The following is a 20849-nucleotide window of genomic DNA, read 5'->3' as shown; positions in this document are numbered from 1 at the left end:
ACCGCGCGGCAAGAAAGACTGAGGAAAATGGCGTCGGCTGCTGCCTTTATACCCCAGCAGCTATGACGTCGGGTGAAGTGCGACATCAGCCGAGGCCAGACCCAGACTTTGGAATCCGGCCGACCGAAGGGCTGCCTGAGGCAGGACAACCCATATGTTAGGACTGCAGATGCATCCTTGAAGGACATCTGCTTTTGCTTCGGGCACCGCGCAGCAAGAAAGACTAAAGAAAATGGCGTCGGCTGCATCTTATATACCCCTGTCGCACTGACGTCAGGGAGGAGGTGACAGCAACCGACGCCAAACCAAGACTTTGGAACTCAGGCCGACTGGGGAACTGCCTGACGGGATAACCCAAGTGCAATGACTGCAGCACTGTAACACGATGAACATCTGCCTTGCTGACAAGAAGTGCAAGGGAAGGATGTCTGAAAAGATCTGGCAGACCTCTTGTGCCTTTTGAGTTGGAAAGGGCACCATCATTGTCTCTTTGGAATCTGCACCCCAGAAAAGATGATCTTGGGATGGGGTGATTGTGAATCCTAGCTGCTGTAGGATAACAATGACTGAGTGGAGGTTCCCCTGCAGTTCCTCTGAGGTATTTGCCTGAAACAGGAGTTCATTCAGGTAGGTGAAAATATGAAAGTCTTGGAGTCTGCAGAATGCGACTACTGGGGATAAGCATTTTGTGAAAACTCTTGGGGCTGCAGAAAGACCAAAAGGCAAGGCTGAGAACTGAAAGTGCCAGGATGCCACAGAGAAACTAAGAAATTTCCTGAACGTGGGATGAATGGGAATATACAGGTAGGCGTCTTTGATGTCTATGGATGCCAGAAAGGCCTGTGGGATGATCAAGGGTCTGAAGGGTGAGCATTCTGAAGGAGGGCACCTTTAGGAAGGTGTTGAGGAAGGAGAGAGCTAGGATGGGCCTCCAGAGGGCTTCCTTTCAGGGAACTAGCAACATGTGGGAGTAGAAGCCTGTTCCTTTTTGGTGAGTGAGCACTGGTTGTACAGTTCCCTGTTTTAGCAGGTCTGCCAACACTTGCGGGAAGAGAGGTACCTGTTCTGCAGGTGGTTGTGGGATACCTCCAAAGGGAGGCACGGCATGCCAGGTCATGAAATATCCATGTTTTATGATGTACAAGACCTAGGTTGTCACGTGTGATGGATTCCTAGGCTGGAAGGGACAGGGAGAGGTGCAGGGAAAGAGGGGTAGTGGAAGGAAGCCCTGAAGAGTCTGAAGCTGCCTATCAGGAAAAGGTTACTTATGCTGGTGGGAAGAGGAGGGAGCGGAGAAGTGATGAGCTTTCTTGCTCCCCTGGATGACAACTTGGGAGGGCCGTGTTTGCCTGTAGACGAATACCTATTTAGAAGGGTAGTTCCTGTGGAACTTGAGGATTGGGGGACTGGCGAGACCAGGATGTGCTTGAGTTCTTTTAAGTCTCTGCTTTTTTTCCTGTAGTGATTTGAAGAGATCAACTGAAGCCTTACCAAACAATGCAGAACTGTTAAGGGGGCATCCATGATCTTCACCTTGTCAACAGGGAGAGATTAAAGCCTTAACCAGGCAAACCTTCTCAACAATAAGCAGAGACAGCAGCCCTAGAGGTAGCCTCAACAGCATTATAGCTGCATTTTATCGAGTGATGGGCCAATGGAGAGGATGCAGCAATTAGGGAAGAGGCCAAGGCCTTGTTTTCTGAATCAGGCATGTCAAACAATTTTAGATAGTTGTGACATAAGTTCCAGGGAATACTTGGTCATATAAGTTTGGCAGTTCAAAGCCTTAAAGGCCAGGGTAGCTGAAGTGTAGATTTTCTTCTGCAACCTCCCTAGTTGCCTACTGCCTTTGTAAGAGGGTAGGAACAACGTGGAAGGAAGGGACCTTGAAGCTTTGTCTGAGGCCACAGAGATGACGGAGGGGTAAGAAACAGGGGCCTTAAAGAGGAAGTTGCTATCTTGAAGGACTATGTAGTATCTGTCTGGTTTCTTAGGAGCCGGAGATTGAGAGTCAGGATGTATGGATGTGGAAGCAAATGCATTTAGAAAGGCAGGCATAACAGGTGGGATAGCTGTAGGGCTGGGGGGGGGGGGGGTCCACCTGGAGGAAGTTGTAATACCTCTTCTGAAAATTTGACACTGTAGTGCTGTCCCACTTGAAGTGGTCACTCATTTTTAAAAGGGTTTCCTAAATGAGATTTCCTTCATAGGCAAGTCCCTTCCATTAGAGTCTTAATCAAGGGAAGCATAGACTAATGGTGAAGGAATTTGTGAGGAGTAAGCTACTGAGTCACTGTCATCCTCTGATGAAAGTTCCAACTCTGAAGTAGGCTGCCTGACCCTTTTTTGGAGCAAGGTAGGCTACAAAAGTGGAAGAGCAGAGGACCCAGCAGTAGGCTTGAAGGACATGAAGGCCTTGAATAATCCTTGGGCAAAATGTTGCCACTCTTTCTGGGGGGTACTGAAAGGATGGATGCTTAGTTTTGTTTTTTTAAGCAGGCATGTCCATCCGATGTAAGGCTGGGGGTTCAGATGTAGGCCTGCATTCATGTCAGAATCGCCTTCCTCCCTCACCAACATCTGCATGATTTCTCTATGGCCTTCTGACAGAATGAGCCTTGCCCCCCCTGGACAGCTGTACCAGATTGTCTAAGGTGCCTTTCTGGATGTGCTAGCATTCATGTCTAAGGCAGTCTATAAAATGGGCTTGGTCTGAGGATCTGGATCCAAAGCAGAATGCGTGTCTAGGCCATCATGCACCTCCGGAGACACGTCCACTAGGAAAGGTGCAGCAGAAGCCTCGGACTTAGGCCTTTTGGCCTTCCACTTCATGACAGGCTCAGTTGTCAGGCCAGAGAGGACCGCCATGGCGTTTTTGGCAAGAATTTTCAAACACTGTTTTTCTAAACATTTAGCAAGGAAGGAAAGTCTGCTCTGAAGAGTCTTGGGGACAAACGACTGGCAGATAGAATAGTTCTTATGGTCGTGGTGGAACTGAAGACAAAAAAAAAGATACTGGGAGTGACCATCTTTATGTGGAATTTGCCTTCCACAATCACACTTCCCATTTCTTGGATGGCAAAAAAAAAAAAGGGTACAGCAGCAAAAGACACAAATGTTTCCTCAACGGGGCACTTATCTTTAGAAGAAACACTCTATACTGGCAGCAGAGCGAGGTCCAGGAATGGTGATCCGACTGATGGCAAATAAGTTTGGAGAATGGTGTGCACATACGTCACCTTTTTGGCCTATGTGCAACAGCTGCCTAAGAGGGACATGCTGCGCATGTTATAGTAGTAAAAGACTGATATATTGGCTGACACTGGGTCGTCTGGGCAGGCAATTCCCTCATGTAAAGAATTCTGCAACAGATGAATAGAAGGATATCCACCTATATATATTGAGTCAGAAATCCTCTCAATTCCAATGGCTGAGGGCCCAAGGAAGACCATGGAACAACGTTGTCTAATGATGAAGCCCAGAGCAGCAGTGACAGCTCCAAAATTCTCAGGGTCGACTCTACTGCTGGAGCTCCAACACAGACACGGACTCCGAGGCTCTACCAGAGTCGAGTGAGTGAGGAAAGATGTTGAAGCCAAAGCCTTCAGGGCTATCGACTCCAAAGCTGGTACTGCTGGAAGGTTGGATCCAATGTTCACTGGCTCCAGGAATGGAGATGGTGCAGGAAGCTGAAAAGATTGAGCAGTCAGAGTGGAAGGGACTGATCCTGGATCTTTCCTCGGGTATGGAGCCAGGAGGACTCCCAGTTCAATCCATGTCCTCAAAAACCTGCTCATCATTTGGTCAACATCAAATGATGTGCGGCTCCTTGAAGATCGGCCAGATCTAGAGGATAAGGCTATCGAGACAGGCTTCGAATGTACCATTTGTAATAAGAAAGAACGAAGCCTTGGACTAATCAGTGCCGGAGTAAAGGTAGACTTCAGAGAAAGAGTCTAGATCAGAGTAATATTCAGACTCAATTGCCCTGAAATTTTAGGTGCCAGACCGGCCATAGCTGTGGGGTCAGGGAACCTTTTCTTAGTTTTCTCCAGGTGAACCTCCAGTCACTTATCCTTTGATTTCTCTCTGGATTTTTCCTTTTTTTTTTTCTGTCTCGCTCTCTTTGGATCTCTCCCTTTCCTTACTTCTCTTCTGTTCAGAGGAAGGGAAAGAAGTGGATGCTATCAGGTTCAAAGACATTTTGGACCCTATCTGCAGAGGGCGGCCTTTCAAAATTAAGTTCTCTCTCTACACTCTTGAAGGGCTTTGGTGTTAAAAGGCAGCACAACCGGAGCACAAAACCTGTAAATGAGAAGGCCCCACGCAGTAAACACACTTCGAGTGCATCTCTTGGGGTGGCATTTTATGCTCACAGGAAGAGCACTTTTTAAAATCTGTTGACATTAGAAAAAAGTACTTCTACTATATAAACGCACACATGCAGGCAGAGAAAAAAAACAATCAGGAAGACTACAAAGAACAGCACAGTTAATCTATACATAAAAAGGTCTATTAAGTCCTAGCCTATCTGATATTTGAACTACGAAAAATTTTAAATGGAGAAGGAAGAAAAGCACTCACTTACTGTGAATAAGGATGGAGCTCGGCCCATGCTTCTAGTTTACACAGGCGGCAAATGAGATCTGGGGTAGTTCAAGCAGGAGAGGATTCAGAGCACTCAGATCCAAACGCTTTATTATAAGGCGCCAAGGTGGGATCCATTTGATCGAGTAATTGATTCAGATGAAAAAATACATCGGATCATGGCCTTGCAACTCACAACTCATGCTCAACCCCCCCCCCCAAAAAAAAATATTTCCCCCAAATCTCTCACACGAATTAAAAAAAAAAAAAAAAACCTTAAAACCATCTCAATATAACTACTGAAATTGCTTCATATAACAAATTATTAGGGATGACAGTGGATGATGACCTTAAATTCGACCTGCATATTCAAAACTGCATACAAAACTCACCAAAAACTAGGGTTACTTTATAAAGCCAAAACAGAGTGGCTAAATTTGCAGCAATTACCCTAAGTAGCAAGAACTCACCACTGTATAACACTGAAAAGCTTAAAGTGCGTAGAACTGCCATCTCAACTGACATATAAATAGCTTCTTACCACCTATACAATTATCTAGCATCCATTTGCTTGTCCAGCACTAACTACTATTACACACATCTATGTTCTCACTTATTATTACAATCCAGTAACCCGAAACTTCTCACTCGTCATTTTGATCCTATAACCAAAAACGCCATTTTGATCCTATAACCAAAAACGCCCTTCTATCAACAAACTTATCAAATCTGCTGGGCGTGGTGTGTACTCGTACCATGTTGCTGAGGCCTGGAACTCCTTACCTGGATCTACCAGGCCAATACCTTCTCTCCAGTCCTTTAAAACAATCTTGAGAGACTTACTAGCCAAATTCAGGCTCTGTTCTTGCTCAACCCCAGGATAAATTATATACTTAATTATGAACAAGTACCTACTCATACCTTAAACCTTCTTGGCCCTTCTTCACTCACTTCGTTAATTCAATCACTTTATTTCCGCTATCTAAATATGCCAGAACCCTGTTTTTTTTTTCTCGCACTTCATATTGCAATTCCTGTTTTATTACACTCATTTACCTTCATTTTCTGTAAACTGGCTCAAACTTCACAAATATTAAATCATATCATTTGGATATATTTTTAACAAATGTATTCACATTTTATGTCAGATTTGATATAATTATTTAAAGCGTAGTTACTTTGTATTATTTAAGACTGTAAAATTATTGATCTTAAAATGTTTTTTGTAAAAATTCTCACTGGGCCTTTGCTGAAAATAGGCACCTACAGTCTCTGACTTTCCCGGTAATCAAATGTCAGAAAATATACACACATTTCTACATATGTGTACAGATGCAGATAAATGCTGGACAAGTGAATTTATGGAAGTGCCAAAATCCTTACCCTGATGAAATTTAAAATCAATGTACGAGAACTGATTCATTTCTTTCCTTCGTTTTTTCTTTCCATTGCTTTCTGGAGACAACTCCTGCCAGCATTTGAGTGCTTCAGAGAAGGCCTAATGAGCAAAGTAAAAAACTATTTAGTTTTACTCTTTTATACTTGATTACCACAAATACTGTGAAATAAATAGCATCTCTTACACCATCAAAAACATGAGCTAATAAAAAAATGGCAGCATCTTTAATTATGGCAAGACAGTCTCTGCTAAAGTGCATAACAAAAATAAAACAGATTTATTTCTGCAGTTTTAAGGGAGGGGGGAATTTATATAATGGAACATCATCTAAAGATTAAATACTCAAACAGTGGATACAATGAGTTTTACAACAGAAGGGCAAAATATATTTTTAATTTTGAACTTTCCACCTAAGGTGCCTGAATTTAAGCAGCATTGAAAATATCATAAAAAAGTTCAGTATAGTGAAAAACAGATAACATGTAAATGTAATCCATGCTTTTCAAGAGTGAAAGCCATAAACACATTATTATGAACAAGTCAGTAACACTCGGGGGGGGGGGGGCAAGGACCTCTGTCAAGGTAGTGCCTTCTTCCCACTTCTGCACATCATTTTCACAGAACTTTATCAACAAGCAGTGAAGATTAGAAAAGTATTAGGTCTGTGGGCACAGTGTTGCCTTGTTGCTGTATGCAGAACACTGACAATGTTCTAGACTGACTGCTTGAGCTCAGGAGACTTGCATCTTGGTCCTTCAAAGTCATTAGTATTTGGAATACACTGCAGCAGTTTGCCGAGTTGAGTATGAAGCTGCAAGGAAGAAAAATCAGCACCTTACATCGGAGGTCACGGTTCTGACCCAAAAGAATGTGGATTTCTCTCTGAGGTGAGAAAGACTACAACTACCTTACATGGAACAATTTAAGAATCTTGGGGCCATATTTAAAGACAGAGAGGTATGAGACACTGACTAGGCTAAGGCTGCAACACTGGCAACACTGCAGGCACCTTACAGAACAAAAAAAGAAGTTATGTCTTACCATAACGTTCCATCTGTATTGTTGATCCTCGTTCAGTCATTACATGTGGGTATTGGTTCCGACCTCGGAACCGAGCCGGCCATCTTCCAAGCTTGCATCAGCTACAAACTCTCAAGCTAAAACTCTTACCCAGAATTCCCCTCTCCCTGTTACCTCAGATTGAGTTTGCAAGTCAAAAGAAGGTAGAGGCTATCTCTGGTCAAATGACCTAATAGAACCGGATGGTGAGATGCACTAGAAGCCACGGGGGGTGGGGGTGGGGGTAATGACTGAACGAGGATCAATAACACAGATGGAACGTTATGGTAAGACTAACTTCTTTATCTGATATTGTTAACCCGTGTTCATTCCTTACATGTGGGACAGAGTCCCCAGCTACCTTTATTCCAGGGAGGCTCTCATGGAAGGACATTCATGAGCACCATAGAACCAAAAGATGCTCTTCCCCTGGAGGCCAAATCCAATTTGTAATGACTGATGAAGGTATGAGTAGTAGCCCAAGTTGCAGCTGCACAAATGTCATGTAAAGAGGCTCTGGCATGGAAGGCAGCAGAAGTTGCCACTGACCTTGCAGAATGAGCCTTTATGGTAGTAGGTAATGGAATATTACGTTGTGTATAAATGAAGGTCATGCAGTCTTTCAACCATTTAGCCAATGTGACCTTAGCAACAAGCACACCTAATCTAGGTCCAGAATAGGCCAAAAATAACTGGTCTGATTTACGAGAGGTCTTAATCCTGTTCAAGTAGAAGCAAATTTGCCTGTGAACATCTAAGGTATTGTAGGCAATACTCTCCTTTGTTTGAATGATTGGGGAATAAAACTGGTAATTCAATGGTTTGATTAATAGACATTTCAGAGATCACTTTTGGCAGAAAGGAAAGATTAGTTTTCAATGACACTATCTCTATGAAAAATCAAATATGGACTCGATGCATAAGGCTCGAAGCTCAAAGATACGTCTGTCAGAAGTAATGGAGACCAAAAACAAGGTTTTCCATGACAAATATCGGAGGCCGCAAGAAGAAGCTGGTTCGAAAGGTGGCATTGTCAAAGCTTGTAGGACTAATGACAGGTCCCATGGTTGAGTAGGTTCTCTAAATGGGGGTTTTAGATGATTCACGTCTTTTATGAAAGTCTTGCATAATTTGTGTGACATAAGAGAGGAATCTTGGACACCATCATGGAAATTAGATATGGCAGCCAAATGAACTCTAATGGTAGAGGAACATAGACCGGATTGAAATAGGGTAGCTACATACTCAAGTACTATCGACACTGGTGGCGAAAAAGGATCTACCTGTTTTTCTTTCAACCAAAGGTAAATCTTTTCCACTTGCTGAGATATGTAATTCTGGTGGAAGACTTATGAGATGCAATAAGAATGTCACATACAGGCAAAGAAAGATCATTCTGCCTGGCAATCAAGGGAACTGGAGGAGCCAAGCTGTGAGCTTCAGGCTGTTCAAGTTGGGGTGAAACAGATTCTGCGGATGGGAGATCAACCCCAGGGTTGGATGGGGAATCCACAGTTGATCTAGCAGGTGAGGACAAAGGAAGGGGAACAAAATCTGACGAGGCCAATATGGTGCTAGGAGGATTACTTTGCTCTTCAACCGGCGGACTTTCTTCAGAAAACTGGGGAATGAGGGGGAGAGGTGGAAATGCACAAAGTAGACCCGAGGGCCAATCGTGGACTAGAGCGTACCTGGGTGACTGGAATCAGGGCGAAATAGTTGCTGCATTTGTAGTTGGTCGGGGACGTAAAGAGGTCGCAGCAAGGAAGACCCAAGTGGTTGAAAATCTCCGCCGCTATTAAGGGATACAGGGACCACTCGTGAGGGTGTAGTATACACCTGCTGAGTCTGTCTGTGTTCACGTTGGAACTCCCAGGAATGTGTGTTGCTAGAAGACAACAGTTGGTAACCATCGCCCAATGCCATATCCTCATGGCCTCTCGACAGAGTGGGTAAGATTTGGGTCCACCTTGTTTGTTGATGTACCAGACCACTGCCATGTTGTCTGATTGTATCGCAACAGTCCCAGACGGCAGCAGTGGATGGAATGCTTGCACCGCCCTCAGCTCTAGAACATTTATATGAAGACGGGCCTCCGTTTCGGACCACGTACCTTGGACTGTCTGTCCCTGACATAGCCCCCACCCCATCAGGGAGGCGTCCATGGTCACTGTAGCCTTGGGCTGTTGGGGGGAGAAGGGGCGAGACCATTGTGACAGGTTGTGGGTCATTCACCAATTTAGATCCTGTTTGCACCTGTGATTTACCCGAATCTTGGCTGAAAGATGGTACTGAAAGGGATACCACTGGGTGAGCAGTAGCCATTGTAGAAGCCGCATGTGAAACCTAGCCAGGAAAACAATGGTGATGGAGGCTGCCATGGAACCCAACAACTGTAGAATAGAGTGAGCTGTGGATTTCTCCCTTGAAAGGATTAGGATCAGTTATTGCTTTATCCTTAGAATTCTGTGCTCTGGAATGGATGCTCTGCAATTCTTTGTATTCAAGATGACCACTATGAATTCTGTGGACTGAGATGAGGTGAGATTGGATTTTTGCCAGTTTATGGTTATGCCTAGCCTTTCTGCAGAGAGGAGAGAGTATGCCAGGGCTTCTTCCAATAGATGTCTGGTGGGGGCGGAGATGAGCCAGTCGCCTAGGTATGGAAACACCTGGAATCCTTGTAGTCGCAAGTGAGCTGCAACAACTGCCATGCACTTTGTGAACACTCTGGGGGCTGTAGAGAGTCCGAAAGGTAATACTCTGAACTGGTAATGACTGGCTCCCGCATGGAAGCGAAGGAATATTCCTGATGGTCTGTCAACTTTTATGTGGTAGTATGCATCTTGAAGATCTAGAGAGCACATCCAATCGTCTTTTTCCAAAAGTGGAAGGAGAGACTGTATTGTGACCATCCAGAATTTTTGTACTTTTACAAACTTGTTCAATACACTGAGATCCAAAATTGGTCTCCAGTCCCCGGTTTTCTTTGGCACCAAAAATAGTCTTGAGTAGAATCCGGATCCTATCTGGTCTGGAGGGACTATTTGGATGACTCTCTTTCTTAGCAGCTTTGAAATCTCTAATGCTGCTTCTTCCCTTTGACTGGGTGGAACATCGGGAAAGTTTGTTAGGGGAGCAGGACAAAGGTCGAAGGGAATATAATAACCTCTGGCTACTATCCTTTGTACTCAAGAATCAGTGGTGATGGTTAGCCAGGCAGAAGGGTACAAATAGAAACGGCCCCCAGCCACTTCCAGAAAAAAGCGGTTGGGCCATTCTTCAGGAGCGCTGGTAGGATTGGCCAGGGAAAGAGTCCCAGGAACCCTGGTTACGCGAACCCCTCTGCCCCGAAAAGGGAGTCTTCCCTGTGAGTTTCCCCCTCTGCCTCTAGGGGAAAACTCAGCCTGTGTGTCACGGAAAGGACCCTGAGACTTTTTGTGCCATATCTTCCCACTCTTCCGGTTTCTGGAGAAAGCCCATTGAGGGAAGAATAACAGACACCCACAGCAATAAAGGGTCTTACCGTCCTGTTCACATCTGACCAGTGTGGTTTTAACATTGGGTCCAAACAATGAAGAGGCTTCGATGGGAGCATTGAGAAAGGAAGCCTTGAAGGGTTCCGTGAAATTACACAAGTGCACCCAGGCGTGTCGTCTCAGAACAATGCCTGAACTTGCCGCTCTAGCTGCTCCTTCTGATGCGCGAGATATCAGGTGCATGGAGGAGTTGGATATTGATTCAATGGTGGCTAGCTGAGAGGCCACTTTGTCACGGACCTAATCAGACACAGCTCCAGCCAAAGTTTCAGAGAGCTCAGAAATTAAATCTCTCTGAAGCCTGGTAAAGTGTGCCATATAGTTCAGGGACCTGATTGCAAAGGTCGCTGATGCAAAAGTGCACTTCCCTTTTCTGTCCAGAGCCCGGAACTCTCTGTTGGGCGGATGGACAGTTTGGCTTTCTTCTTCTGCCAGGTCTTTTTTAGTTGCGGCCGCCACCACCAAAGCATCTACAGGAAGACCTTTGGACCAATGGGGATCAGAAGCAGGAGGGGGCAAAATTTTATATGGCCTCCGGGGAATAGCCTCAACGGTGTCAGGAGCATTCCACGCATGCTGCACGACGAGACGGACCAGTTGGTCGGCAGGTGGAGTAACCCAGGAGGTTTGAAGCCGGAAGAAAAAAGCCTGCAGGAACACAGACTCTTCAGAGGTCAGCTTCGAGGGCTGCCAGTCACCTCTCTGTTTAAGAATTTCAAGAATATCACCAAAGAATACCTCAGAGGGTGAACGAGGGGACCCTTCCCCATCATCAAAGTCTGTGTTTTCAGTAAGGGACTCCTCTGTGGAGTCCATGTGCTTCCTCTTACACAAGCTCTTTTGATGAACTTTCTCAGAGTGAGCAGCTGGGGAAGACGGCGCAAAAGGGGTCTCCTGTGGGAGTATATCCTGAGGCACTTGCACCCGGTGTCCGCTAGGAGCTACTTGTGTACATCGCGGTCCAGAGGGCAGGGAGAGTGATAGCATAGGATCACCAACCCACGCCAGAGCCTTTTTCATTAGCTGGAAGTCCGGTCCACCTGAAGAGGGGTGAGTGCCCAGGGCAGGGGTCACCCCTCTCCTAAGTGGCTCAGCCTGCTGACTTGGAGTTCTTGGATGGCTGTGAAACACCAAATTACGTACGCCACAGCTGACATCCTGGATCATAGCAAAACTCTCCTGCCACAAAGGCAACTGCGGCTCCTTAGTGAGGTCCATAAAGGGAACTGTAGAGGGGGAAGACTGTGCTATATCAAGGGGCTTCAAAGGCAATGAAGGAGGAGAATAAATAGGGGTCTTTGGTAAAGGGTGATCACCTCCAAGGAAGGATAGGTTCTGTGGGGTAGGAAACCTCTGGCCAAAAGCACTTCATCCACAAGACACAACACGTCGTGTTCAGAGAGGCTTCTAGTGGATTTCACAGACATGGCTGAGGGGAGTCAGGTCTATCCAAAGACGGAGCAAGCTCGGTGCCCACCTCGGAGGCCTGCACTGAAAACAACAGGGCTGTAAAGGACTGAACCACAGGTGTCTGCACCGAGGAAATCATCGGTGCCGAAGTCATGGTCTGCACAGACAATAAGGTCGATACTAAAGTGGTTGTCGGCGCTAAGGCTGGAACCGAAAAAAATAGGTGCCGATAACTGGTCGGTGCTGAGAGGATAGTCGGTGCCGGGTAAGTTGTTGGAGCCGAAAAGGCAATGGGCATCGAAAAATCCATCTACGTCGTAACAGTCTGCATTGACTGGACAGTCGGTGCCGGTAAAGTAGTCTGAACAGAGGAGCCCCTCGGTACAGATACAGTAAAGGGCATGCTAGTCGGTGCCAAAGTTACAGATGGCGCCAATGGCCTCAGTGCCAAAGGTCTAGGTACAAAAAGCGCTGCAGCCGAAGAAGTCAAATCTGAACTGGAAAGCTTAGCTTTCTTGGGTCTCGGTTCCTGGGGGTCTCCACCAGGGGACGAAGGAAGAGACTTGGCCTTTATATGTTCATCATTCTTTTTCTTATGGGATCTTGGAGGGATTGAAGCCTCCGACCCAGAAATAGCCTCTGAAAAAGTTGATTTAAGTAGCTCCTTCAATATTAATTTTTTTCTCTCAATCAACATTATGTTATTGAAATTCTTACAAATCCTGCAGGGCGGGTCAACTGTTAAATGAGGCACACCCAAGCTATAGACACACAGGGAATGTGCATCTGAAGTAGGTAATTTATGGCCACAATCTAAGCATCTTTTAAATCCTGGACTACCTTTTTTATCTGCCATGTTATAAAGAAAGAAGGAAACAATGGAAAAAAAATACCAGCAATGGTACAAGAATTACCCGAAGGTAAGAAGGAAAGGGAGTTTACCAACAATGGTAAAAAAAGAAATTACCTCGCGGTAAAGGGGAGGAAAGGAATTGAAAAGATTCAAGAAAGGATAGTCGCTAAATGTGATAAGTTAAGAGAAAACTGTCTAATAACATTTTTGTGAGAAAAGGTTGTTTTAGAATTTAGTATGAAGAAAAATATTGTACTTAGCTCAAGAGAAGAAGCTTGACATGACCGAATGGCGGTGGCAAACAAAATCTGGGGTAAGAGGGAGAGGGGAATTATGGGTAAGAGTTTTAGCTCGAGAGTTTGTAGCTGACGTGAGCTAACCGATACCCACATGTAAGGAATGAACGAGGATTAACAATATCAGATCATTCATTTTCCTACTCTATGTTCCAGTGCAGACCACAACACTTTGCCATAGATGGCCTGCATCTGTCTCCCTTGGGCTTCAAGCAAAGGCTCTTGTCTCCCCCATAGTGTTTTTTTACAGAATACCAAGAGGTCAAGACTACCAAGATGAAAATTTCATCAAACACAAATTAAAGTTTATGCTGCTAAACACTAGGAGTCTGAACATGAAACTGCACTCACTGCAAGCATTCTTAACCCTGGAAGATGCTGACATTTGTGCAGTCACAGAAACCTGGTGCAAAGCTGCAGAGAGCACCCCATCAATAACACCTTCCTCATCCTATCATGCATTCAGATCCCAAACCATGGTCAGCAAAGCAAAAGGTGGAGTTGCAATATACATTAAAGACATACTCACCACTAGGCTGGTCAACCAATATGACGCACAGGAAGCACTCCAGGTGCAGTTAACTGTTGACAAGACCCCTATTCAAATCACAGCTAGCTACATACCCCCAACTTTGACTCAAGATGCTCACTCCACCTATCTGGATCTCTTCAAATCTATCAGATTCAACCCTTTACCCTGATCCTGGGCAAACTATCGAAACATAGACGGGAAGAATTATCCTTGATTTCGTCAATGCAACTGCCTAGGGACCAGATGGTTAACATCCCCCCAAGAGGTGATAATATCTTGGAATTTGTATTAACGGATATCAGTAACCACTAGAGCATTGCTACAGTGTCATCTTCCCTGGTAAGATTCGAAAACAAAGCAGTCACTTTCAAAGTCACCCTCTCCACCAACCCCCACCTAAAGTCAAACAAAAAAACTTCTCCAAAGCTGATTACATCCTCCTGAGGGAAGGTATAAACAGCATCACAGCCCCCTCTCCCTCCACAGGAACTGGAATATATGCCCAAACCTAAATCAAAGTACGATATGAGCATTTATATACCTGCATGGAATCAGGAATACCAGACAGGACAAAATCAACCTCCTCAAGGCAGAGTAAACTGGTCTGGTGGACATCTGCAATAAATAAACTCTGCAATAAAAAGGAACATTTGCTGCCCAGGATCAAGAAGGAGCAGGTGCCTAATTGGAAGCAATCTCTCCTTAGTCCGAACAAACAAATAAGATCACTAGTGAAATCCTCCAAAGCAAACTTTGAGTCCAAAAGTACAGTTGTGTACCTACCATAAATGTAGATGTCCGAGTGTATTCACTGTTGCAGTCATTAAAATTGGGTTATCCTGCTGGCAGGCTACCCGCAGTCGGCCTGAATTCCAAAGTCTAGGTCCGGCGTTGGTTGCTGACGCCTCCTCCCTAACATCAGTGCGCCAGGATTATAAAAGATGCAGCCGATGCCATTTTCTTCAGTTTTTCTTGCCCCATATGTCAGGTGCCCCCAAAAGGGTAGGCTAAAAATATGTCTATAAAGCATGCATGCCACAAGTAACAAGTTTCCTTCATCTACAAGCAAATACACAACACAGGTTGTATAGAATAGAGAAGTACAGATATGGTCCAGCAAAGAAAAGGGGGATGGTGGGTGGGTAACCTGGACTGCAACATTGAATACACTCGAACATCTACATTTATGGTAGGTACACAACTGCACTATGTTTATCGTGTTTCACTGTTGCAGTCATTACACTTGGGTTGAATCCCAAAGCTAAGGCTGGGAGGCTGGAACTAAATAGAACTAGGAGCGGCTATGAGGCCCTGCAGGACTGCAGTGGCAAAGCCTGCCCTGGATTTGGAGTAGAGTGGTAAGTGGTAGTGCTTTGTAAAAGTGTGCACTGAACTACAGGATGCAGCCTCTAAAATGTCTTTGGTTGGCACTCCTCTGCGGAAAGCTGAAGTGGCTGCTGCTCTGGTTGAGTGTGGCCTAATGCCCTTAGGCACCGATTTGCCATGTTGAGAATAGCATAAACGAATGCAGTGACCTATCCACTTGGAAACAGTCTGCTTTGAGATAGCCTTTCCTTGTGATCCTGCAGCATATGCTACCAGTAATTGCTCAGTCTTTCTGAAAGCTTTGGTTCTGTCCAAGTAGAAGCGCAGTTGTCTGTATATGTCCAAAGAATGCAGAAGTTTCTCACCCTTATTCTGCGGGTTTGGATAAAAGGTAGGCAAATGAATAGTTTGGTTGAGGGCCACACTGGACACTACCTTAGGCATAAATGTGGGGTTTGTCCTTAGAGAAACCCTATCTGGATGAAAAATGATAAAAGGTTCCACAGCCATGAGTGATTGTAGCTCTGAGACTAGTCTTGCCGAGGTTATTGCTAGGAGCAGAGCTGTTTTCCATGACAAAAATGTTATGTCAGCTGTAGCGGCTGGCTCAAAAGGAGGCAGAGTGAGTTTTTCCAAGACATAATTGAGGTCCCATGCAGGTACTGGTGCTCTCCTTGGAGGCCGTAAGTTTCTGGCTCCTCTGAGGTACTGCCTTAATAAAGGATGAGAAAAACTAGGTGGCTCTGGATTGTAATGAGCTGAAATGGCAGAGGCATGAATCTTAACTGATGAAAAGGATAGGCCTTTGTCCAGCATCTCAGTTAAGTACTGTAAAATCTGAGGGATATTTGGAACAGTCATGTTAATTCTGTGTGCCTGGTTCCAAGTACAGAATCTCTTCCATTTTTCTGCATAAGATTTTCTGGTACTGGGCCTCCTGGCCTCCAGGATAACATCCATCACTGCTTTAGAGAGGTGTGTGTTTTGAAAACCTACATTATCCGCCATGCTGCCAGATTTAAGGTCCTGAGTTGGCAGTGCAGGATCTGATAGTTTTGTTGGGTCAGAAAGTGAGGAATGTGAGGTAATGCCCATGCTGGGCATTGAGTCAAGTTCCTCAGGATTGGGTACTAGTGCTGGCGGGGCCAGTCTGGGGCAATCAGTTATCATTTTTGGCTTCTCTTGTCTGACCTTTAGGAGTACCTTGGGGAGGAGAGAGAGTGGGGGAAAGGCATATACTGTTAAGTTTTTCCAGCTGAAAGATAGAGCATCCACTTTCCATGCTTGCTTGTGATAGGTCCTTGTGCAGAATCTCTGTAGTTGGTAGTTGTGAGGGGAGGCAAATAGATCTATGTCCGGGCATCCCCAATTCCCTCTTATCATGTTGAAGACTTGTGGATCCAATTTCCACTCATGGGGATCCATGGGGTTTCTGCTTAGTTCGTCTGCCAGAGTATTTATCCTTCATGGCAGGAATTGTGCTTGCAGATGTACCTGGTAAGTCAATGCTGTGTCCCACAAAGTCATGGCTAGTCTGCAAAGGTGGTAGGAATGTGTGCCTCCCTGCCTGTTTATGTACCACATGACTGTAGTATTGTCCGTCCTTATCAGTAGTTGTCCTGGATGAAATAGATCCTTGAAGGCTGTCAGGGCATTTTGAACAGCTAGCATCTCTTTTTGGTTGATATGTAGATGCATTTGGATTGCAGACCATGAACCCTGAATAAATCTTCCTGCCATGTGGGCCCCCCCAGGCATAATCTGATGCATCTGTTGTCAATGTCTGCCTGGCTGGGGTTATGGTGAATGGCTGCCCCTTGTTGTGGTGACAGACCTTTGCCCACCATCAAAACTCCTGTTGCAGGCAAGGAATGAGTGTAATTATTGTTTCCAGGCTGTGGCAATGTTGAGTCCAAACACTTTTTAGATACCACTGTAGTTTCCTCATATGCAGTCTTGCATATGAAATTAGCAGAATGCAGGATGCCATGAAGCCCAAAGCCTGCAGAATTTTTCTTGCAGTTAACTAGGTGTTTGTTGCCAATTTTTTGAAATAAGCACTCAGTTGCCTTTGTTTGTCTGGCGTGAGACAAGCCATCTGGGCAGTTGTATTTAAGCTTGCACCCAGGAATATTATCTCTTGTGAGGGTACAAGTTTTAATTTCTTTTCATTTACTGTGTACCCTAGGCATGTTAATAATCTTTTTACAAACGCCAGATGCTGTAGTAGTATGTCCTTGTTCTCTGCTTGAATAAGGCAGTCGTCCAAGTAAGGATAGATTTGTATTCCTCTTTGTCTGCAAAAAGCAATTACTGGTGCCAGGCATTTTGTGAAGACCCTGGGCGCAGTAGATAAGCCAAAGGGCAGTGCAGAGAATTGGTAATGCATTGAGCCAGCTATGAATCTGAGGTATCTCCTGCATGATTGTCTGATTGGAACATGCAGGTATGCCTCTTTTAGGTCTAAAGTTACAAGCCAAGCCTTCTTGCCCAGCATGGACAGAAGCTGCTGTAGAGTCAACATTGTGAATTTTGGAATACCCAGGTATGTGTTTAGAATAGATAGGTCCAGTATTGGCCTCCAGGCTTTGTCCTTTCTGGGCAACAAGAAAGGTCTTGAGTAAAATCCTTGTCCCTGCTCTTGTTGTGGTACTTGTTGAATGGCCCTCATGTCCATGAGGGATGAAACTTATTTTTGTGCCTCTGCCCATTGATTTTTTGGCAGGTCCGGCATACCGTTTGCCTATGGCATGGTGTGAAAGTGGAACCTGTAACCTTGTGACCCCATGTTCACGACCCATTTGTCCTGGGTGATTAGGTGCCAGTTTTGAGAAAAAAGTGCTAGTTTTCCCCCCTAAAGGAGCTGCCAGAAGATAAGTGCTTGACGCTGGCAGGGGGAAGTCATTGGGACTGCTTTCTGTATGGCTGTGATTTGTCTTCTCCGCTTTTGGAGGTAGAAGCACCCCATTGCTTAGACCTGTATGAGCCTTGGGGCTGGGATCTGCCTCTAGGGCGTCTATATCTGCCTCTTTGTGGCCTGTCTGACACTGGAAAGGACCAATTATTTGTAGGCCAGTGTCTGCTAAATCTTGGAGGCTGTACCTGTAAGAAATCCTTGACTGTTTGCATAGATTTGGCTTTGTCCTCCATTTTCTTCAACACTTCTTCTGCTTTAACACCAAACAAGGTATCATGCTGTAATGGAGCATCTAATAATTTTGCTTTAACATGATCAGGCAGATTCTGTTCTTTTAACCAAGCATGCCTCCTAATGACAGAAGTCGTAACAGCGGCTCTGCAGGAGGCCTCCAAAGAATCAAAACCACATTGTAAAGTATGCTTTCCAACTTGTTCAGCTGCATGCAATAAATCCTGCATTTCTTTATTTTCTGCACATTCAGAATTTGTCAACATTTTCTGTTTAAGCAGTGACATAATGTATTGCTGATATTTAAGCATGTGAAACTGACAATTTAAAGCCCTTATAGCCAAGGTAGCAGAAGTGTAAATCATTCTTCCCCATCTGTCCAGTGCCCTGGAATCCCTGTCAGAGGGGGTAGGGTTTTTGCAGTGGAAGCCTTGACCCCCTTGGGACCCTGAGAGATAGTTTTGGGGTCAGCAGCAGGGTTTTTAAAAATAAATTTGTGGGAGTCTGGGACCCTGTAGTATCTGTCTGGCTTAACAGGAGCTGGAGGTAAGGAGTCTGGAGTCAGACTGGAGTCTGAAAATACATCATCTAGAATGTCTAGCACAGGTGGAATAGCCAGGGGCCTGTGCTGAGGCAATAAAAGAAAGTCCCTGAGCCTTTTCTTAGATTCTGAATAATCTTGGCTCTCCCAATGGAAATGCTCCCTCATGGTATGCAGTATTTCCCCAAAAGAATAATCCTCAGGAGGAGAAGCTGAAGGGATAGATTATTCAGCATCAGAATCCTCATAAGGAGGAAGAGAGTATTCCTGATCAGAAGAGGAATCAGATGAAATGGAAACCTGATATGAAGATTCATATTCTATCTCTTGCCTAGGCCTCTTGTCAGGAGGGGGATAAGAACCCCTGATCAAAGTAATTAGGTTTTTGGCCATTTTGAGCATCTGTTTTTTAGGCATGGAGGCCTGCCCATGGGGCTGTTGTACTGGTTTCTTTGTCTTTAAAGCTGCTTTAGTCTTTGCCTCTGTAGCTTTAGTAGTTTTAACATATAGTTGTGTAGGCCTGAAAATGCCCTCAGAAGCCAATGCCTGCTCAGCAGCTCTGGACCCATCTGAGTGAATGGTTTCCAAAGGTCCAATACTTTGAGTTTCTGTAGGCCTGGCCGACTCCATGTGGGAGTCGGTATCGGCCTGCGGCTCTAAAGTAGCATTCGTCAGGGGCTGCAAAAGCGCCTCACTGAAAACCGGCGACTGACCTTAGAAGAAGCCTCTTCATCTGTTTTGGACCTTGGATGCCTGTCCTTCTCTTTTTCCTTGCATTTTTTGTAAACTCCGGTGGTCGGCTGTTCAGACGGCATTACATAATTAAATCTTCTGCCAAAGTAATGAAATGCAAAATCGTTTTGACGCTTAATAGTGAGTTGGTTAAATCTAGCACAAAACCGACAACTAGCAACGTCGTGGTCAGGGCCTAGGAAGGGAATGCGGTAAGAATGAAAATCCTTATGAGGTATTTGCTTCCCACAAGAAATACAATTATTAACTTTTTCTGACATCGGACTGGAGCAAGAAAAAAGTTTCGCCAATGGGGTACTTAGCTTTTAATGAAGACTTCGGATCTGAAATTCGAGCTTGAAAATCTCAGGAGTCGGCCGACCGGCACTTGCAAACTGCTTTTGCTTCGGGCACCACGCGGCAAGAAAGACTGAAGAAAATGGCATCGGCTGCATCTTTTATTCCCCTGGTGCACTGACGTCAGGAGGAGGTGACAGCAACCAACGCCGGACCTAGACTTTGGAATTCACAGGTATAGCCTGCCAGCAGGATAACCCAATTGTAATGACTGCAACAGTGAAACACGATTAACATCTGGCCATATCTACTGAAGACCATCATAAGGCCTTCTTCACATGTCTCTGCAATCTCAAAGGAAGCACTCAGATCTGCTCAGAACTGGTGGTCAAGGACACCACGTACACAAACGCTGTAGACATAACCAGCTTACTGACAGACAGGTTCAGTGAAAACTTCACCCCTGTGTCCCCCATCAGTAAATCAGGACATTCCCAGCACCCCCCCCCCCCCAATACCTCTCAACCTCTTGGAGCAAAAAAATCTGGACAAAGCTTAAAATGATGGGGGACAAATAGGGACAGATTTTAAATATTCATTTTATTTTTTATTTTATTTTACATTTGTTGACTGGGATAGTCCGACTGGATGCATGTCCATTTTCAGTGGAGGCCCGGGAAGAAAAGCTACAAGTGTAAGCAGATACAGCATTACATAATACCAGCATTACATATTACATAAGTAAGCAAGTTAAACAAGTTCCACAGGTTACAGTTAATCCCGAGTGTAAGTCAGGATTAAATTAAATTACACAGTAAGCTGGTTAACAGATTTTTACACATTCTAGAGAGAGTTAGCCAGGCTTGATACATTGACATAGCCAGTTAAGTGACAAATGTTGTTTGAGTCTAGTTTTAAATTGACCTAAGGTGGAAAGCAAGGTAAAATCAGCTGGAAGAGAGTTCCAGGATCTACTTACAGAGTTTGCAAAGAGACGGTCACCGGCTGTGTTATTAATTTCGCTAGTCTGAATTAGTAGTTTGTTAGAGGATCGAAGCGGTCTAGGATTGTTATAGGGGGTGATATTTTTAAGTGCAGGAGTATTGTCAGGATTATAGAGGATTTTATAG

At 44.9% G+C, this 20849-nt stretch overlaps 1 protein-coding gene across 1 annotated transcript in view; it reads right to left on the bottom strand.

Moving 5' to 3' along the window:
- Window positions 1-20849, bottom strand: part of LOC122816562 (E3 ubiquitin-protein ligase RNF216-like) — a gene marked incomplete in the record, with an annotated part of 2262287 nt that overhangs the window by 1900597 nt on the left and 340841 nt on the right. The window contains 1 exon segment of the mRNA XM_044089426.1: window positions 5971-6085. Coding sequence (XP_043945361.1) covers window positions 5971-6085 — 115 coding nt within the window.

This window comes from Protopterus annectens, chromosome 12.part0 (genome assembly GCF_019279795.1).
Source record: "Protopterus annectens isolate FY-2018-M chromosome 12.part0, PAN1.0, whole genome shotgun sequence".
NCBI classification, from domain to species: Eukaryota; Metazoa; Chordata; order Ceratodontiformes; family Protopteridae; genus Protopterus; species Protopterus annectens.
Note: the sequence above shows the minus strand (reverse complement) of the source record. Positions and strands in the feature narration are given on the sequence as shown.